Source organism: Sinocyclocheilus rhinocerous, unplaced genomic scaffold (assembly GCF_001515625.1).
Source record: "Sinocyclocheilus rhinocerous isolate Xijiao unplaced genomic scaffold, SAMN03320098_v1.1 scaffold663, whole genome shotgun sequence".
Classification (NCBI taxonomy): Eukaryota; Metazoa; Chordata; class Actinopteri; order Cypriniformes; family Cyprinidae; genus Sinocyclocheilus; species Sinocyclocheilus rhinocerous.
The window spans coordinates 153,489-166,338 of NW_015655996.1; the positions used below are offsets into that span (position 1 = coordinate 153,489).

Here is a 12,850-nt window from a genome sequence, read left to right on the forward strand (position 1 = left end):
AGTGCTTCTTTTTAATAAGATGCTTTTTACCAATTGCAATAGCTTTCACATAACTATGAAATTTCACTTATCATTTATTGCATTTGTCCCTTGCGGGGGTGCATGGGTTTCCTGTAGACCTGCCAGCGCTCTCAGGTTAATACATGTGACTGTTTGCTGTCTCACAAGTTTTAGCAAGCATGGTGAGGGGATGTGGGGGAATATCTCACTTAAGTCTGCTGTGGCAGATTTCTTGCAGAACTCAGGATTTAAAGCTTTAAAAAGCCTGTGTCTGCTCATAAGTAAGAGAAGAAGAGTTTTTTAGAGAGTTAAAATGAGGTTTAATGAAAGAGTCAAGCTCTGTCAGCATTTCCTATTGCTGTGGTACTTCACTGTTGTCGCTCAGACAGGAACCCTGCTGCTGAATTTGTAGGGGCTCCAGTCTTATTTTATCATCTCTGCGTGTTGCGGATCAGTTGTCGGAAGTTTCTTCTCAGGTCCTGTTTCATAACCCCTGACCCTAAACTTTACGGTCCTTAGCTGTGTGACCTATGGCTTAAAGTAATGGGCTCCTTTTTTCTTGTTTCCCTCCGTTTGATCCGTTGTTTGGTTTATTTAACCAGTTTTTTTTCCTTTTTGTGTTTGTCTCTTTAAACATGGCCTCTTGGTTCTCACTTCCCTGCTGTCTTGCTTTCTCTGTTTCTGCACTTTTCAGCCTCTTTAATGGCTAGAGTCGTCTGTTAACTCAGCTTTGTAATGGACGATGACTAAGCAAACATTTATTTTTAACACTTGTTGTGGGAACAGTGCTTTTAGGGTCATAAAGACATGATATCTTAATGGTCTCGAAGTCACTTTGAAGTTAAAAGACATCAGTTAAATAATTTTCACTTCTTCAGAGCATCACTTTTATTGCAGAAGGATAGGAAAATAGTTTCCTTAGTGACAGGACTGTTTGCCAAGACACAATGGACATAATTCTTGAAGTTAAAAGACATCAGTTAAATAATTTTCACTTCTTCAGAGCATCACTTTTATTGCAGAAGGATAGGAAAATAGTTTCCTTAGTGACAGGACTGTTTGCCAAGACACAATGGACATAATTCTTCTACAGTGTGACCTTTAAGACTCAACTAGCTTTCTAGGTCATTCCTTCATACTTTTTGGTTAAATAATGGCTTAATTTTGCTTCTGTTTGTGATTCACAACTGTTGTTGGTGGTTTGGAGTAGGGCTGAACGATTTTGGAAAATAATCTAATTGCAATTTTTTTTTACCAATATTGCGATTGCGATTTAATATGCAATCTTGCTTAACCTCTACTTTAGGTAATTCAAAGTCACTGTAATAAACATACAGTATGTAAACATGTGGACTGCACTAAACACTGTCTGTTAACTTTAGACCACGTGGTTGTCAAACTTTTTTGGTCGAGGCTGTAACCCCATTTGGCTCAGAAATGCTTAACATTTAATCAGAGGAATGTCTCAGACACGGTGGGTTTTCTGCGATGAATAGGGGCTTGAGAATGTATTTGTGGCCCTGTCGTTCACTCGCCATCACAAATAGTGACTCATACTTAACCTTTCCACAATAAATGAGCTTTGTTGTTCACTCATTCTGCTGTTCTGGTGCTCACTAACTGGGTTTGAGAAGGATTATTTTATTTTATTATTCTATTCTATTCTATTCTATTCTGCGATCAGCTATGCTTATCAAGAGTGTTTTTGGGCTGTTTTTCTAAAGCCTTAGGATTGGTTTCCTGCTGCCAGAGTGTATCATTGTTTGAATCGGACAATATTGTTCCAAATGTGGTTCCTGTTAACTACACCTGCGTGTATTTAAATTAATTTAACAGTGTTGCATTAATGTCATTTTCAATATGAAGCATTTTCATGGTGGTTCATTTACATTCAGTGCCCTAAACATTGTGTAACCCTAACTGGGGGTATGTACTCGTCCTTGTTGTCTTAATAAGTTTATTCCACACACAGGCACACATTGGTCATGATCGGTCCAAGAATGAGCATTTCAACCATGGTCAGGTAATCTACTGGTCTACCACGACCCAAACACCTGACAATCACAGCTGACAATCTCACAATTTGGCTTATTGGAATTGGTGGGTGGAATGAAGGCTTGTGATTGGCGGTTCATACATTAATACACTCCTTCTGACTTTGACCTTTGACCCTCACTCATTGCCCATCTGCTGCTCCTCACTGGGTTGGTTGTGAGGTTTTTCCCATTTTAAGTGACACTTTGGAAATTAACACTGCCCTTATTACGGTATTTCCTTCTGTATTTCCTTCTTTCTCTCTCTTTCTCATACATACACATTCATTTATTCTTCTTGGGTTATACAGGTGTGTATTTATCCTCATCTTTGTGGTTTTCCTTGCCAAGTCCTGCTAAAGTCAGTCACTGTTTCAAAGCCAAATCTCTACATTACTACTGTTTCTGTTATTTTAATTTCTTCTCGCCCTCTCTTGTTGTTTCTCTTTCTTATACAGACCAGAGATGACTTCCTCGGGCAGGTTGACGTGCCTCTTACCCATTTACCGGTAAGCTCATGTGCTCTTCTGTTGCTCAAGTAGATATCTTTTTGCTGTTCTGATCTCAGGAGCAAGATTTAGCTCTGAACTGAAGAGATGGAAGTTATTAAGGGTCACATGACCGTAATTAGGCAACTCAAATGTTGGAGACCATATCCCTGTACGGAGTGGAAAGGGAATTGCTTGGAATGTAAACACACAGGCCGCTACTGAGAGGGCTATCCCAACTTAAAAGAATCACTCTGTCAAAAAAGGGACATGCTTCCAGGGTGGCCCAGTTTAACCCTTACCACAACATTATTGAATAATGCAGTAATGCTTGGTCAGTTCAGCATTCCATTCATGTGAAAATTCATGATATGATGTGGAATACTTGACCATTTAGCTAATCAATGAACACCACCAATTGATTTTAACCCTAACAAAGGCTAGGTTTATGTCATCAACTGTATATCTTCTAGTACAGTGCTTCTCACAATGTGGTACTTTACAATCTTGGTTAGGGCTGCACGATAAATCGCATGCGATATTTAATGCGCATCTTGTCAGAAAGCCGGTTGTGTAATCAGCGGTAAATCTCCATCACGTGCGTGCTTTCACATTGAACAGCATTAACTACATAGAGCCGTTGTTCGCTGACGAGCTGCGAAAAAAATCGCGCGAATATGAACGTGGTTTTGCGCAGCTCGTCAGTTATTAGTTTTCAAACTCAAAATGTATGCATGCGTTTGGAAAAATATAAATGTTTTTTACAAAAAAATTGTCTGAATTTTAATTTAAATACGTTTTAAAATATGATTATATTCTATGCTCTAAAATATGTGTAATGTATTTGTAAGTTATATTTATTATAATTTAATTTGAAAATATTTTTCAAAAAAAGAATATTTTTGTTTGAAAAATAATATAAATATTTTAAAATATATTTTGAATGTTTTATACAAAATAGTCTAGTACAGTAATAATATTACAATAAATCACAATATAGCATAGCCTTTAATACCTTATTGCTTCAAAATAGTCCAAACAACACATCGTCTCAAAGAAGATAGGTGTTGGCAAGTTTTGTGCTTGACAAAATCTTTGGTTTTCAATATGGTATTTTGTTCCAGTTTACTTGTTTTGAACAAGAGATTGTTTTCCTAAACATTTAGGAATGGAACAACTCTTGGTTTTATTTAAACTATTTCCAGTGGCAAAGTGAGATTTCTTTGCTGGATTGCATATTTAGGCTCGCACACACGGAGTTTAGTCTGTTTTTCTTGTGGCCGCCTACATATCTACTGTTCAGTTCTGCGTGGTTGCAGTCCAGACCACGCGCTCCTTTTCTGCCTGCTCTTATTGCTGAATATTTAAAAGTGGTTTCCTATACTTGGATCAGACGTGTATATATGGATTTATATTTCCTTAGAAATTTGTTTATTGATTAAGCTACCTTGTGGATTTTTGGTTTGACTGGTTTTGAAGTCTGAATGCTTTTTCACCTCCTATTTGATCTAGACTTGCCAAACAGGAAAACTCGCCCGTTTTCCTTCAGGGCCTCCCATCTTTCCTCACATAGTTTTGGTTTCGGGCACCGGCAGAAGTGCCAAATCCATCAATTTCCATCAGATTGTTGCCACTAATGGCCAGCCGTGAATATCCAACCTGTGGGCAGTTTAAATATAACAGGAGAACAGTGTTACATAAGACAGCTGGGCGTCATCCAAGGGTCTATATCTCTCGTTCTCCACCCCCAAACAAGCTGGGACTGTTACATATTAATGCTTTGTAAGTTTGAACTGAGATTGGCCCAGATTTTATTCATGTTTGTTGATTTTCTGTGTTGTTTTGTTGGTGTATAGACAGAGGACCCTGCAATGGAGCGGCCGTACACGTTTAAAGACTTTCTCCTGCGTCCAAGAAGGTCAGTGGTCATGCAGCTTTCACAAACACAGTAAAGGAACATTAGCGGTTATATTTAAAGTTACAACAGGGTGATGTGTTGGTTTTGCACTTTGACCTTATTCCGAGGACTGGACATTTTATACAATACAGCACATTTGAGGTTTGTCAGTTCTTTCGGAATGAAATGTGCAACTATCACACGAACACCTGTGAATCCTCTTAATGCTCTGTGTAACCGTAGTTACGGCCAAAGCTTTTACACAGGAACAGTTAATGCATGTGGACTGTACTTTGCTATATTTTAATGTTATCCTTGATGACTCTGCTTCACTATAAACTATACTTCACTATACAGTGATTCTCAACCAGAGATAATCCCCTCTTTTTTAAAACTGTTTAGTTTATAGGAAAAATATTGGGGCTCTTAAAAGATTAAAATAATTTCAAACAATTATTCAAACAGTTAAATTCCTTGTAATTAAGGGCTTCGAAAGAATACAAAATAATGTGTTAAAAAAATACTGTTTTTACTATGCTCTATGATGACTTGTGTGATGACATGCTTTTATGTCCTGTAGTCATAAGTCTCGGGTGAAAGGCTGCCTGAGGCTGAAGATGGCCTACCTGCCAAAGAACGGAGGGCATGAGGAGGAAAGCAGCGAGATGAGGGAAGAAGCTGAGGTAAAACCAACCCATTCGCAGAAACATTCTTGTATATCTATATATCTCTCTCGCTCCTTTGAATGTCTCAACTCAAAAAAAAAAAAAAAAAAAAAAAGTTAATTGTTAGTTCAGGGTTTCCGCGGGTCCTTAAAAAGTCTTAAGAGGTCTTAAATTTAGTTGTATCATTTAAGGCCATAAAAAGTCTTAAATGGTACAAGAAAGTCTTAATTATGATTTCAAGAGGTCTTAAATTTGGGGAGGGAAAGACAAGAACTGCGATATGGCTTAATCTGACGATTTAACTTCAAAAGGCGATGACTTCATTGAATAAATATGAGCGCTGAATGTTTCAAAGTCAGCTGCTGTGCTGCTTTGTTTACAGTCGTAGAAACCGCTCTATTTCTGCCGTTCCGACAGTGCCATCTGTTGGCAGAGAATGAATTTGCATTTTCAACAAGCCCGTCTGCTGTTTTTGTTCAGACCAATGCGAACATCCACCCATGTTTTTATGCAGCAAACATGCAGTTGTAAATGTGAAATGGTAGATCGATAAGAAGATAATGCATTATAAAAATTTATATAATAATTGATACTTTTGACTTTTAATTCAATTTCTTAAAAATGGTTTAAAAAACTTTGTTTTTGTGAAAACCTGTATCTGAATTCTTTATACTCTGTTGAGTATGGTTTCACTAATAATAAACATACATTTGCATAAAGCATCCATATTTGTCCATGCCCATTTTGATTAGAGTATTAAAAACTTAAAAGGTATTAATTTAAGGTACATTTAAAACAGATAAAAATGTGCGATTAAGTTGTGATTAATCACAAATTAACTCATGACAATCATGCAATTAATCGTGATTAAATATTTTTATTGATTGACAGCCCTAGTTATAAGACAAGATAATTTTTAAAAATATGACGAGACACTAACAATGTTTTTTAATGTAGTACATTGATTCAGACAATCACATTTATCTACTAAATCATCAACTCACTCATAAATGGACAAAAATTAATGAATATGACATGAAATGAAGTAAATAAATAATAAGCGCAGTGGCATCTAAATTACAGAAAATTTTTTGAAAGATAAAAACTATAACTGAAACTTGCCTTTTATTTTAGAAAACAATCATGTACATGGAATTGCAGTTGTCGAAACATGTACGTAGATGTAGACCAACATTGTAGTAGATATACTCCAATATTATAGAACATGGCAGATAACTGAAAGATGTCTTGAAATGTTTTCTATCCAGAATGGAGAAACACTTAAATGTCTCCTTTCTTGCTTTAACTCCTTCTTTTCAGTGATTTTAGTGTCTATTCATCCTCATCCCCACAGACTACCTGGCATTTTTCGTTTAAAGTATGCCATTTGGCTTGAACCATTTGACTGTCTGGCATTTCCTTCTTTTACCTTTCTTGGCTTCCTGTTCTCTGACTTTTATTCCCACTGTTCAGTTTTCAGTTTGGTTTGATTTTTTTCTTTTTTTCCTCTGCTAGGGGAGAGTGCTGTGTCATAGCAGCTGCAATACTAATCAAAACGTATTAAGATGGAATAGGAGAAAGTATTTAACATTTGAAAAAAACTGAGACTTTCAACTTTTGTTCTTGAAAATAACCTTGTCCCTAGATTTTTTGCAATGATCATTTTTGGTGCTAATATACTAAAATTTTGAAGACTGTCTCACTCTCACTTACTCTTCTGTCTCTCACTTTGTTCTTCTCAGGGCTGGGAGGTGACAGACTCCACGGATCCAGGTTCACAGAGACCTCAGCAGCTCCTGCCTCCGCTGCCTCCTTGCTGGGAAGAGAAGGTCGATAACCTGGGACGGACATACTATGTCAACCACAACAATCGCACCACACAGTGGAAGAGGCCCAGTAGTGTGTATGTGACCTCTTTTGTCATTTATCAAATAGCACATGTAAAAATGAGCAAAAAAACTGAAATCAGAATTTTGATGTGACTGTTTTTGTGACATAAAATGTTATCTTGTAGATTCGTCTGCAAATGACTAGTTAATGCGCCATTATGTTGAATGTATCATGATTTTCTGACAGCCGTACCAGACTCTGATATGTGTGGAACATGTTTTTTCTCCCTATCTTTGTTTTAGGGATGTGGTTTCAGAAACGGAAAATGATAATCACTTACGGCATATTAACCAGGAAGCCCACAGAGTTTTCCGCTCTCGACGGCACATTAGCGAAGACCTGGAAAATGAGCAGCTGGACATCAGGGACATAGACGACGTTAGTATTTCACTCCGATCTCTGCAGCTATGACGTGAGCTAGATAGCATCATCCTTTCTGTGAAAAGCTTTTGGTTCTAAATAAAGTATCTCACTGTGGCTAAAAATTAAAAGATTATCAGATGTTTTTACATATTTAGTGTTAATAAAAGCAATGTTATGTTAGGGTCTCATGCATATCCTTCCTTTTCCAGTCATGGGAACCCATATCAGAGGAGGACCCAACTTTAATGGCGGACGGTCTAAACCATTCTCTGACCGGACCCTCCTCTCTGGCGATGCCCCTCTCCAGCACTCCAGAATTCTCAGATGAAATCAGCCTTAGATTGTCTCTCACTCCAGACATGAATGGAGAAATCCCAGGACCCAGCTCTGCTGTGGTAAGAGAGAACAAAGTTTTAAATCTGCTGTCATCCATGTTCAAAGGGCCAGAGAGCGAATGAGAGAGAGAGGAAAGTAAATAAATAAATAAACAACTACATTCTATGACGCAACAACAGTAGTATTTGTAAAATTATAGTGGGTTGTATACATACATATATAAATACATACAGTGGGTATAAAAAAGAATGACCCCCCCTTTAAAATAATCACATTTTGTTGTGATTCTGGAAATTATGTTGGTGTTATATCTTTCACTTGAATGTTATAAGTTGCACTGAGTAAATGCAGCTGAAATGAGAAGAGGCAGTATGAGAAGAAAAGAGGCAGTGCAGTATGGCTCTATATCAGCACGGCTACTCAAGTGATATTGCTCCTGTGACTTATGAGGTCTTATTATGCTAGTAGGATTGATTTTATTGAAGCTGTAGTGATTATGATGTCATCGGATGAGATAAGTTGACGTGTTTCCATGATGATAATGTGACTGTTGGAGTTCTCCTAATTGATCATTTAACAGTGCAGCTTGTTCAGTAATGTTTGTAAAGAAGTGCTGCATTCTATTAAAGAGCTGCTTCGTAATTGTCGCTGCATGGGGGCATTTCCAATTTTTAAGAGACAGCTTGCCAAAATAATTTCTCACTGTTACAAGCAACAATAATGTAGTTTGTTTCACGCTTTAAGATGCGCAAGCGAAACATTTTGAGTGGTAAATAGTGTGCTGTCTCTTTAAATGATCTGTCATCTGTTAGCATGAGGCAGGAAACACACACAGACACTGGATGTTTCACTGGAAGTGCACCACGTCTTTGAAGCAATTGTTATATCTTTCACTTGAATGTTATAAGTTGCACTGAGTAAATGCAGCTGAAATGAGAAGAGGCAGTATGAGAAGAAAAGAGGCAGTGCAGTATGGCTCTATATCAGCACGGCTACTCAAGTGATATTGCTCCTTTTTAAAAAAAAAAATTCTACATCAGGGTATTATGTGTGAAATTCTTGAAATGGTGAGTAAAATTGTATTATTAAGAGTGTCAAAACGAATAGCTGACTCCACACACGTGCACCTCTGTACACTCATGCTGAATCACTCAGTGAGTCACTGTGGGTGCAGCGCAGGGGTCCTCTGTGAGCTTCTGCAGGAAGGAGCCACTCAGTTGGGAAAATCTTTGTTCACACTACACTTAAGACTGGATTGTTTTTAAAATGCATTGTTTTGTACTGAGTGACTTTTGTGGTATTTGCAAGTAACGAAACTGGATAATACATTGCTCATTTGTTCAGACAATGTAGTCTACATGTCTAGATGAAAAACTGTCTGGAATAGGCTCAGACTTCTGATCCGTTTCTATTTGTAATTGTGTTAAACAAAGCTGAAGTTGCTACACTCTCTTTTTGTGGCTGAAAGTATAGTAAAATTAGATGAAATGTTTAATAAAAGCAAGGGGCCTAGAGTAAACTGAAAATGTTGCTTCGGCTGATGCCTATCATGACATCTGCCACAGTGGTGAATTCACAAAGCGTAGCAGATACATAAGCGCCAGAGGCGTTACTGTAAGTATACATTGATGCATATGCCTATGTGTTTGAAATCGCTTGATCACTCACTCATCTATCATTCAATACTGAATGGCACATGTGAATTTAGATGAATTCAGACGGCTTTGGACACTACTGAACTTTGTGTATGAATTTGGTCGTCACTTCACATTCGAAATGACAAAAAAAACAAACAAAAAAACTTGAAAGCAGAGGTTGTAAAAAAAAAAAAAAAAGCTTTAAATATTAAGGCATGAAATATGAAATTAAGTTAAATTAAATATGAAATTAGTGTTTTATTTTTTATGTTAGCTTTGCGCACTACTGAACTTTGTGTATGAATTTAATCACGTCATCCCATCTGACAAAAAAAAGCAGAGTTTGTAAACAAAACATGCATATTATTCAATATTATATTATTTAAATGATTTAAAATAAATATTAAGGGTTTTCTTTTCTTTTCGGGGTATAAACTACAGATTCAGCTAAGCCAAAAAATCTCATTTTTGTTCATCTGACTTCTTTTTTTAATGACTTGGCTGAATTCCGTTCAGAGGACCACTTAGAAAATGACCACTCCGAAAGATGTTAGATATTTATGTCTTTATTTATTTATAACCATGCCTAATGCCTTTTTATCTATTTCTCTCACTCCAGCAGAGTCATCTTTCCTCTCGGCTACGCTCCTCTAGTATGACTGATGGAGTCAGTGATCAAGCTCAACCTCCCACACCGACGGTACATCTGCTTTTCTCCTCCTCACCTCTCCTTCACTCTGCATGTGGTGTTTTTTTTCACTCACTCACTCTCAGTATGATACAGTTTTTCACTCTTTCAGCGTCAAATCAAGAGCTATAAACTCCCTAACACATTCCAAAGTTCACCTGATTTCAGAATGTTCCTGTTGTCTCTAATGAACATCTTGGCTGCTTTTGGGAATGCCATGAATGCGACAATAGGAATCTTCGGTAACACTTTATACAATGCTTTAAAGTCAACATGAAGTTAAAAATCGACCATGTTTACTTCATTAAAACACATTCCTGATTGTATTGTAAATGATTTATTAATTCTGATTCATTCCAAAAACAATTCTGTGAATTTTCAAAGAGAAAAACATGTTTGTCTCTTATTTTCCCTCCCAGTCAATTCCAGATGGAAAAAAAACTTGCAATTTTTAAAATGGGTTGCAAATAAATCTTTCATGTTGACTTTAACAAACTTTGGAGCCTTGTCACTACTGACACGTTGTACCTTGATGCTCATATAGGTGGCACAGGTTCAAATCTGGCTTGGAGCATTATCCTGACCACGTTTTCCATATCTTACTCATAACATCCGTCCTCTTTCTACTATATCTGTTGAATAAGAATCAAAAGGTAAAAATAATAATTTAAAAAAACCACATAATGCTTGAAAGATCATTAATGCACATACACAGGTAGTTAGAAATATCATGAAACTTTGATTAATATATATATATATATATATATAAAATCATTTATTAATATTTGACTGATCTGTTAAACATTATATCATGAAAATGACTAAATTAGTGTTATTATAAAATGACATCTATTGTTTGCTCAGAAATGTAGCACCTGTCTATGTGTTTGTGTAATTTTTGTGTGCATATGTCAAATGATAATTCAGAGTGACTTATGAGGTCTTATTATGCTAGTAGGATTGATTTTATTGAAGCTGTAGTGATTATGATGTCATCGGATGAGATAAGTTGACGTGTTTCCATGATGATAATGTGACTGTTGGAGTTCTCCTAATTGATCATTTAACAGTGCAGCTTGTTCAGTAATGTTTGTAAAGAAGTGCTGCATTCTATTAAAGAGCTGCTTCGTAATTGTCGCTGCATGGGGGCATTTCCAATTTTTAAGAGACAGCTTGCCAAAATAATTTCTCACTGTTACAAGCAACAATAATGTAGTTTGTTTCACGCTTTAAGATGCGCAAGCAAAACATTTTGAGTGGTAAATAGTGTGCTGTCTCTTTAAATGATCTGTCATCTGTTAGCATGAGGCAGGAAACACACACAGACACTGGATGTTTCACTGGAAGTGCACCACGTCTTTGAAGCAATTGTGCTTCACTTAAATGGCATGATTCCTAGCCTTGAAACTTTTATGTATTTATTTTCTGCAAAGTTCCTGCAGATTGTTTTCATGTGGCACAGTCTGATGACTCCATCTGCTACTGTGTGCGATAAGGCTGTTTGAAATGAGCTTTGTGGATGGGTCACGAGGTTGGGTTAGTTCCTTGAATGTTTTGGTGTCCATTTCATTATTGTATCGTGGCATTTAGATGCAATGCATGCTGGGAATTTCCCAGATAAGATCTGGCAGCTCGCACAGGATAGCTCCAATAACCTTGTGCTGTGGATTAAGATCAGTTGTTAAACCTTATAAAGGCATAAAGCAAATGTGATGCACACTCAAATTGGATTTGCTTCTGTAAGCCTTCTATGATTCAATTGTTTGTAGAGCTTTATTTATATGAATAATAGTTGTACTAACAAGGTTTTCAGAACCATATTAACACATGACTTTGGAATAGTTCACCCATAAATGACAATTGTTATCATTTACTCATCCTAATGCCATTCCAAACCTGATGGAGTTTCTGTCTTCCATAGAGCACAAAAGATGAATTTATGAATGTTTGTGCTGCTCTTTTTCATACAACAACATATTGAGGCCGGGACCTGTCATGCCCAAAAAGGGCAGACAGATGTACAGATATGGCCAATACAACTTAAGCTCTATATTCCATGTCATCTAAAACCATACTATAAGAAAAGGCAGACTTTATACTGCTGTTCAAATGTTTGGGGTCAGTAATATTTTTTAGTTTTTTAATACTGTTTTATGCTCGCCAAGTCTGTATTTTTATTTGATCAAAAATACAGTGAAAATAGTAATATTGTGAAATATTATTGCAATATAAAATGTTTTCTATATGAATGTATTTTAAAATGTAATTTATTACTGTGATGGTAAAGCTGAATTTTCAACATTATTACTCCAGTTTTCAGTGTCACATGATCCTTCAGAAATCATTCTAATATGCTGATCTGCTGCTCAATATTTTTGTGGAAACTGCGATTTATTTTTATTTTTTTAAGAATTATTTGATTTAGGTTTAAAAATGGCATTTATTTAAAATAGAAACCTTTAACATTAACATTCTAAATGTTTTTACTGTCACTTTTGATCAATTTAAAGGGGTCATATGATGCGATTTAAATTTTTCCTTTCTCTTTGGAGTGTTACAAACTCTTAGATCTGTAAAGTTGCAAAGACCAAAGTCTCAAATCCAAAGAGATATTCTTTATAAAAGTTAAGAGTCAACCACGCCTACCTAAAATGGCTTATTTTAACACGCCCCCACATGTCTTTGTCACGATGTGGGAAGATTTGCATAACACCGCCCAAATGTTCACACAAAGAAAGAAGGCGTAACTTTTATTCTCGCTGTAGTATTGTTATTGCTGCCGCCATGTCGTGAAGACGCTGTGTGTTTCATTGTGAAAGCGAAACTACTTTGTTTGGCCTTCCAAAAGAGGAC

General features: G+C 36.5%; 1 protein-coding gene across 1 annotated transcript in view; it reads left to right on the forward strand.

Annotated features, from left to right (window-relative positions):
• Positions 1-12,850, forward strand: part of LOC107719078 (E3 ubiquitin-protein ligase NEDD4-like) — an 81,880-nt gene that overhangs the window by 41,302 nt on the left and 27,728 nt on the right. Inside the window, exons 6-12 of the mRNA XM_016526397.1 lie at positions 2,492-2,542; positions 4,378-4,439; positions 4,999-5,101; positions 6,826-6,986; positions 7,216-7,351; positions 7,546-7,731; positions 9,929-10,009. Coding sequence (XP_016381883.1) covers positions 2,492-2,542; positions 4,378-4,439; positions 4,999-5,101; positions 6,826-6,986; positions 7,216-7,351; positions 7,546-7,731; positions 9,929-10,009 — 780 coding nt within the window. The remainder of the gene's footprint in view (positions 1-2,491; positions 2,543-4,377; positions 4,440-4,998; positions 5,102-6,825; positions 6,987-7,215; positions 7,352-7,545; positions 7,732-9,928; positions 10,010-12,850) is intronic.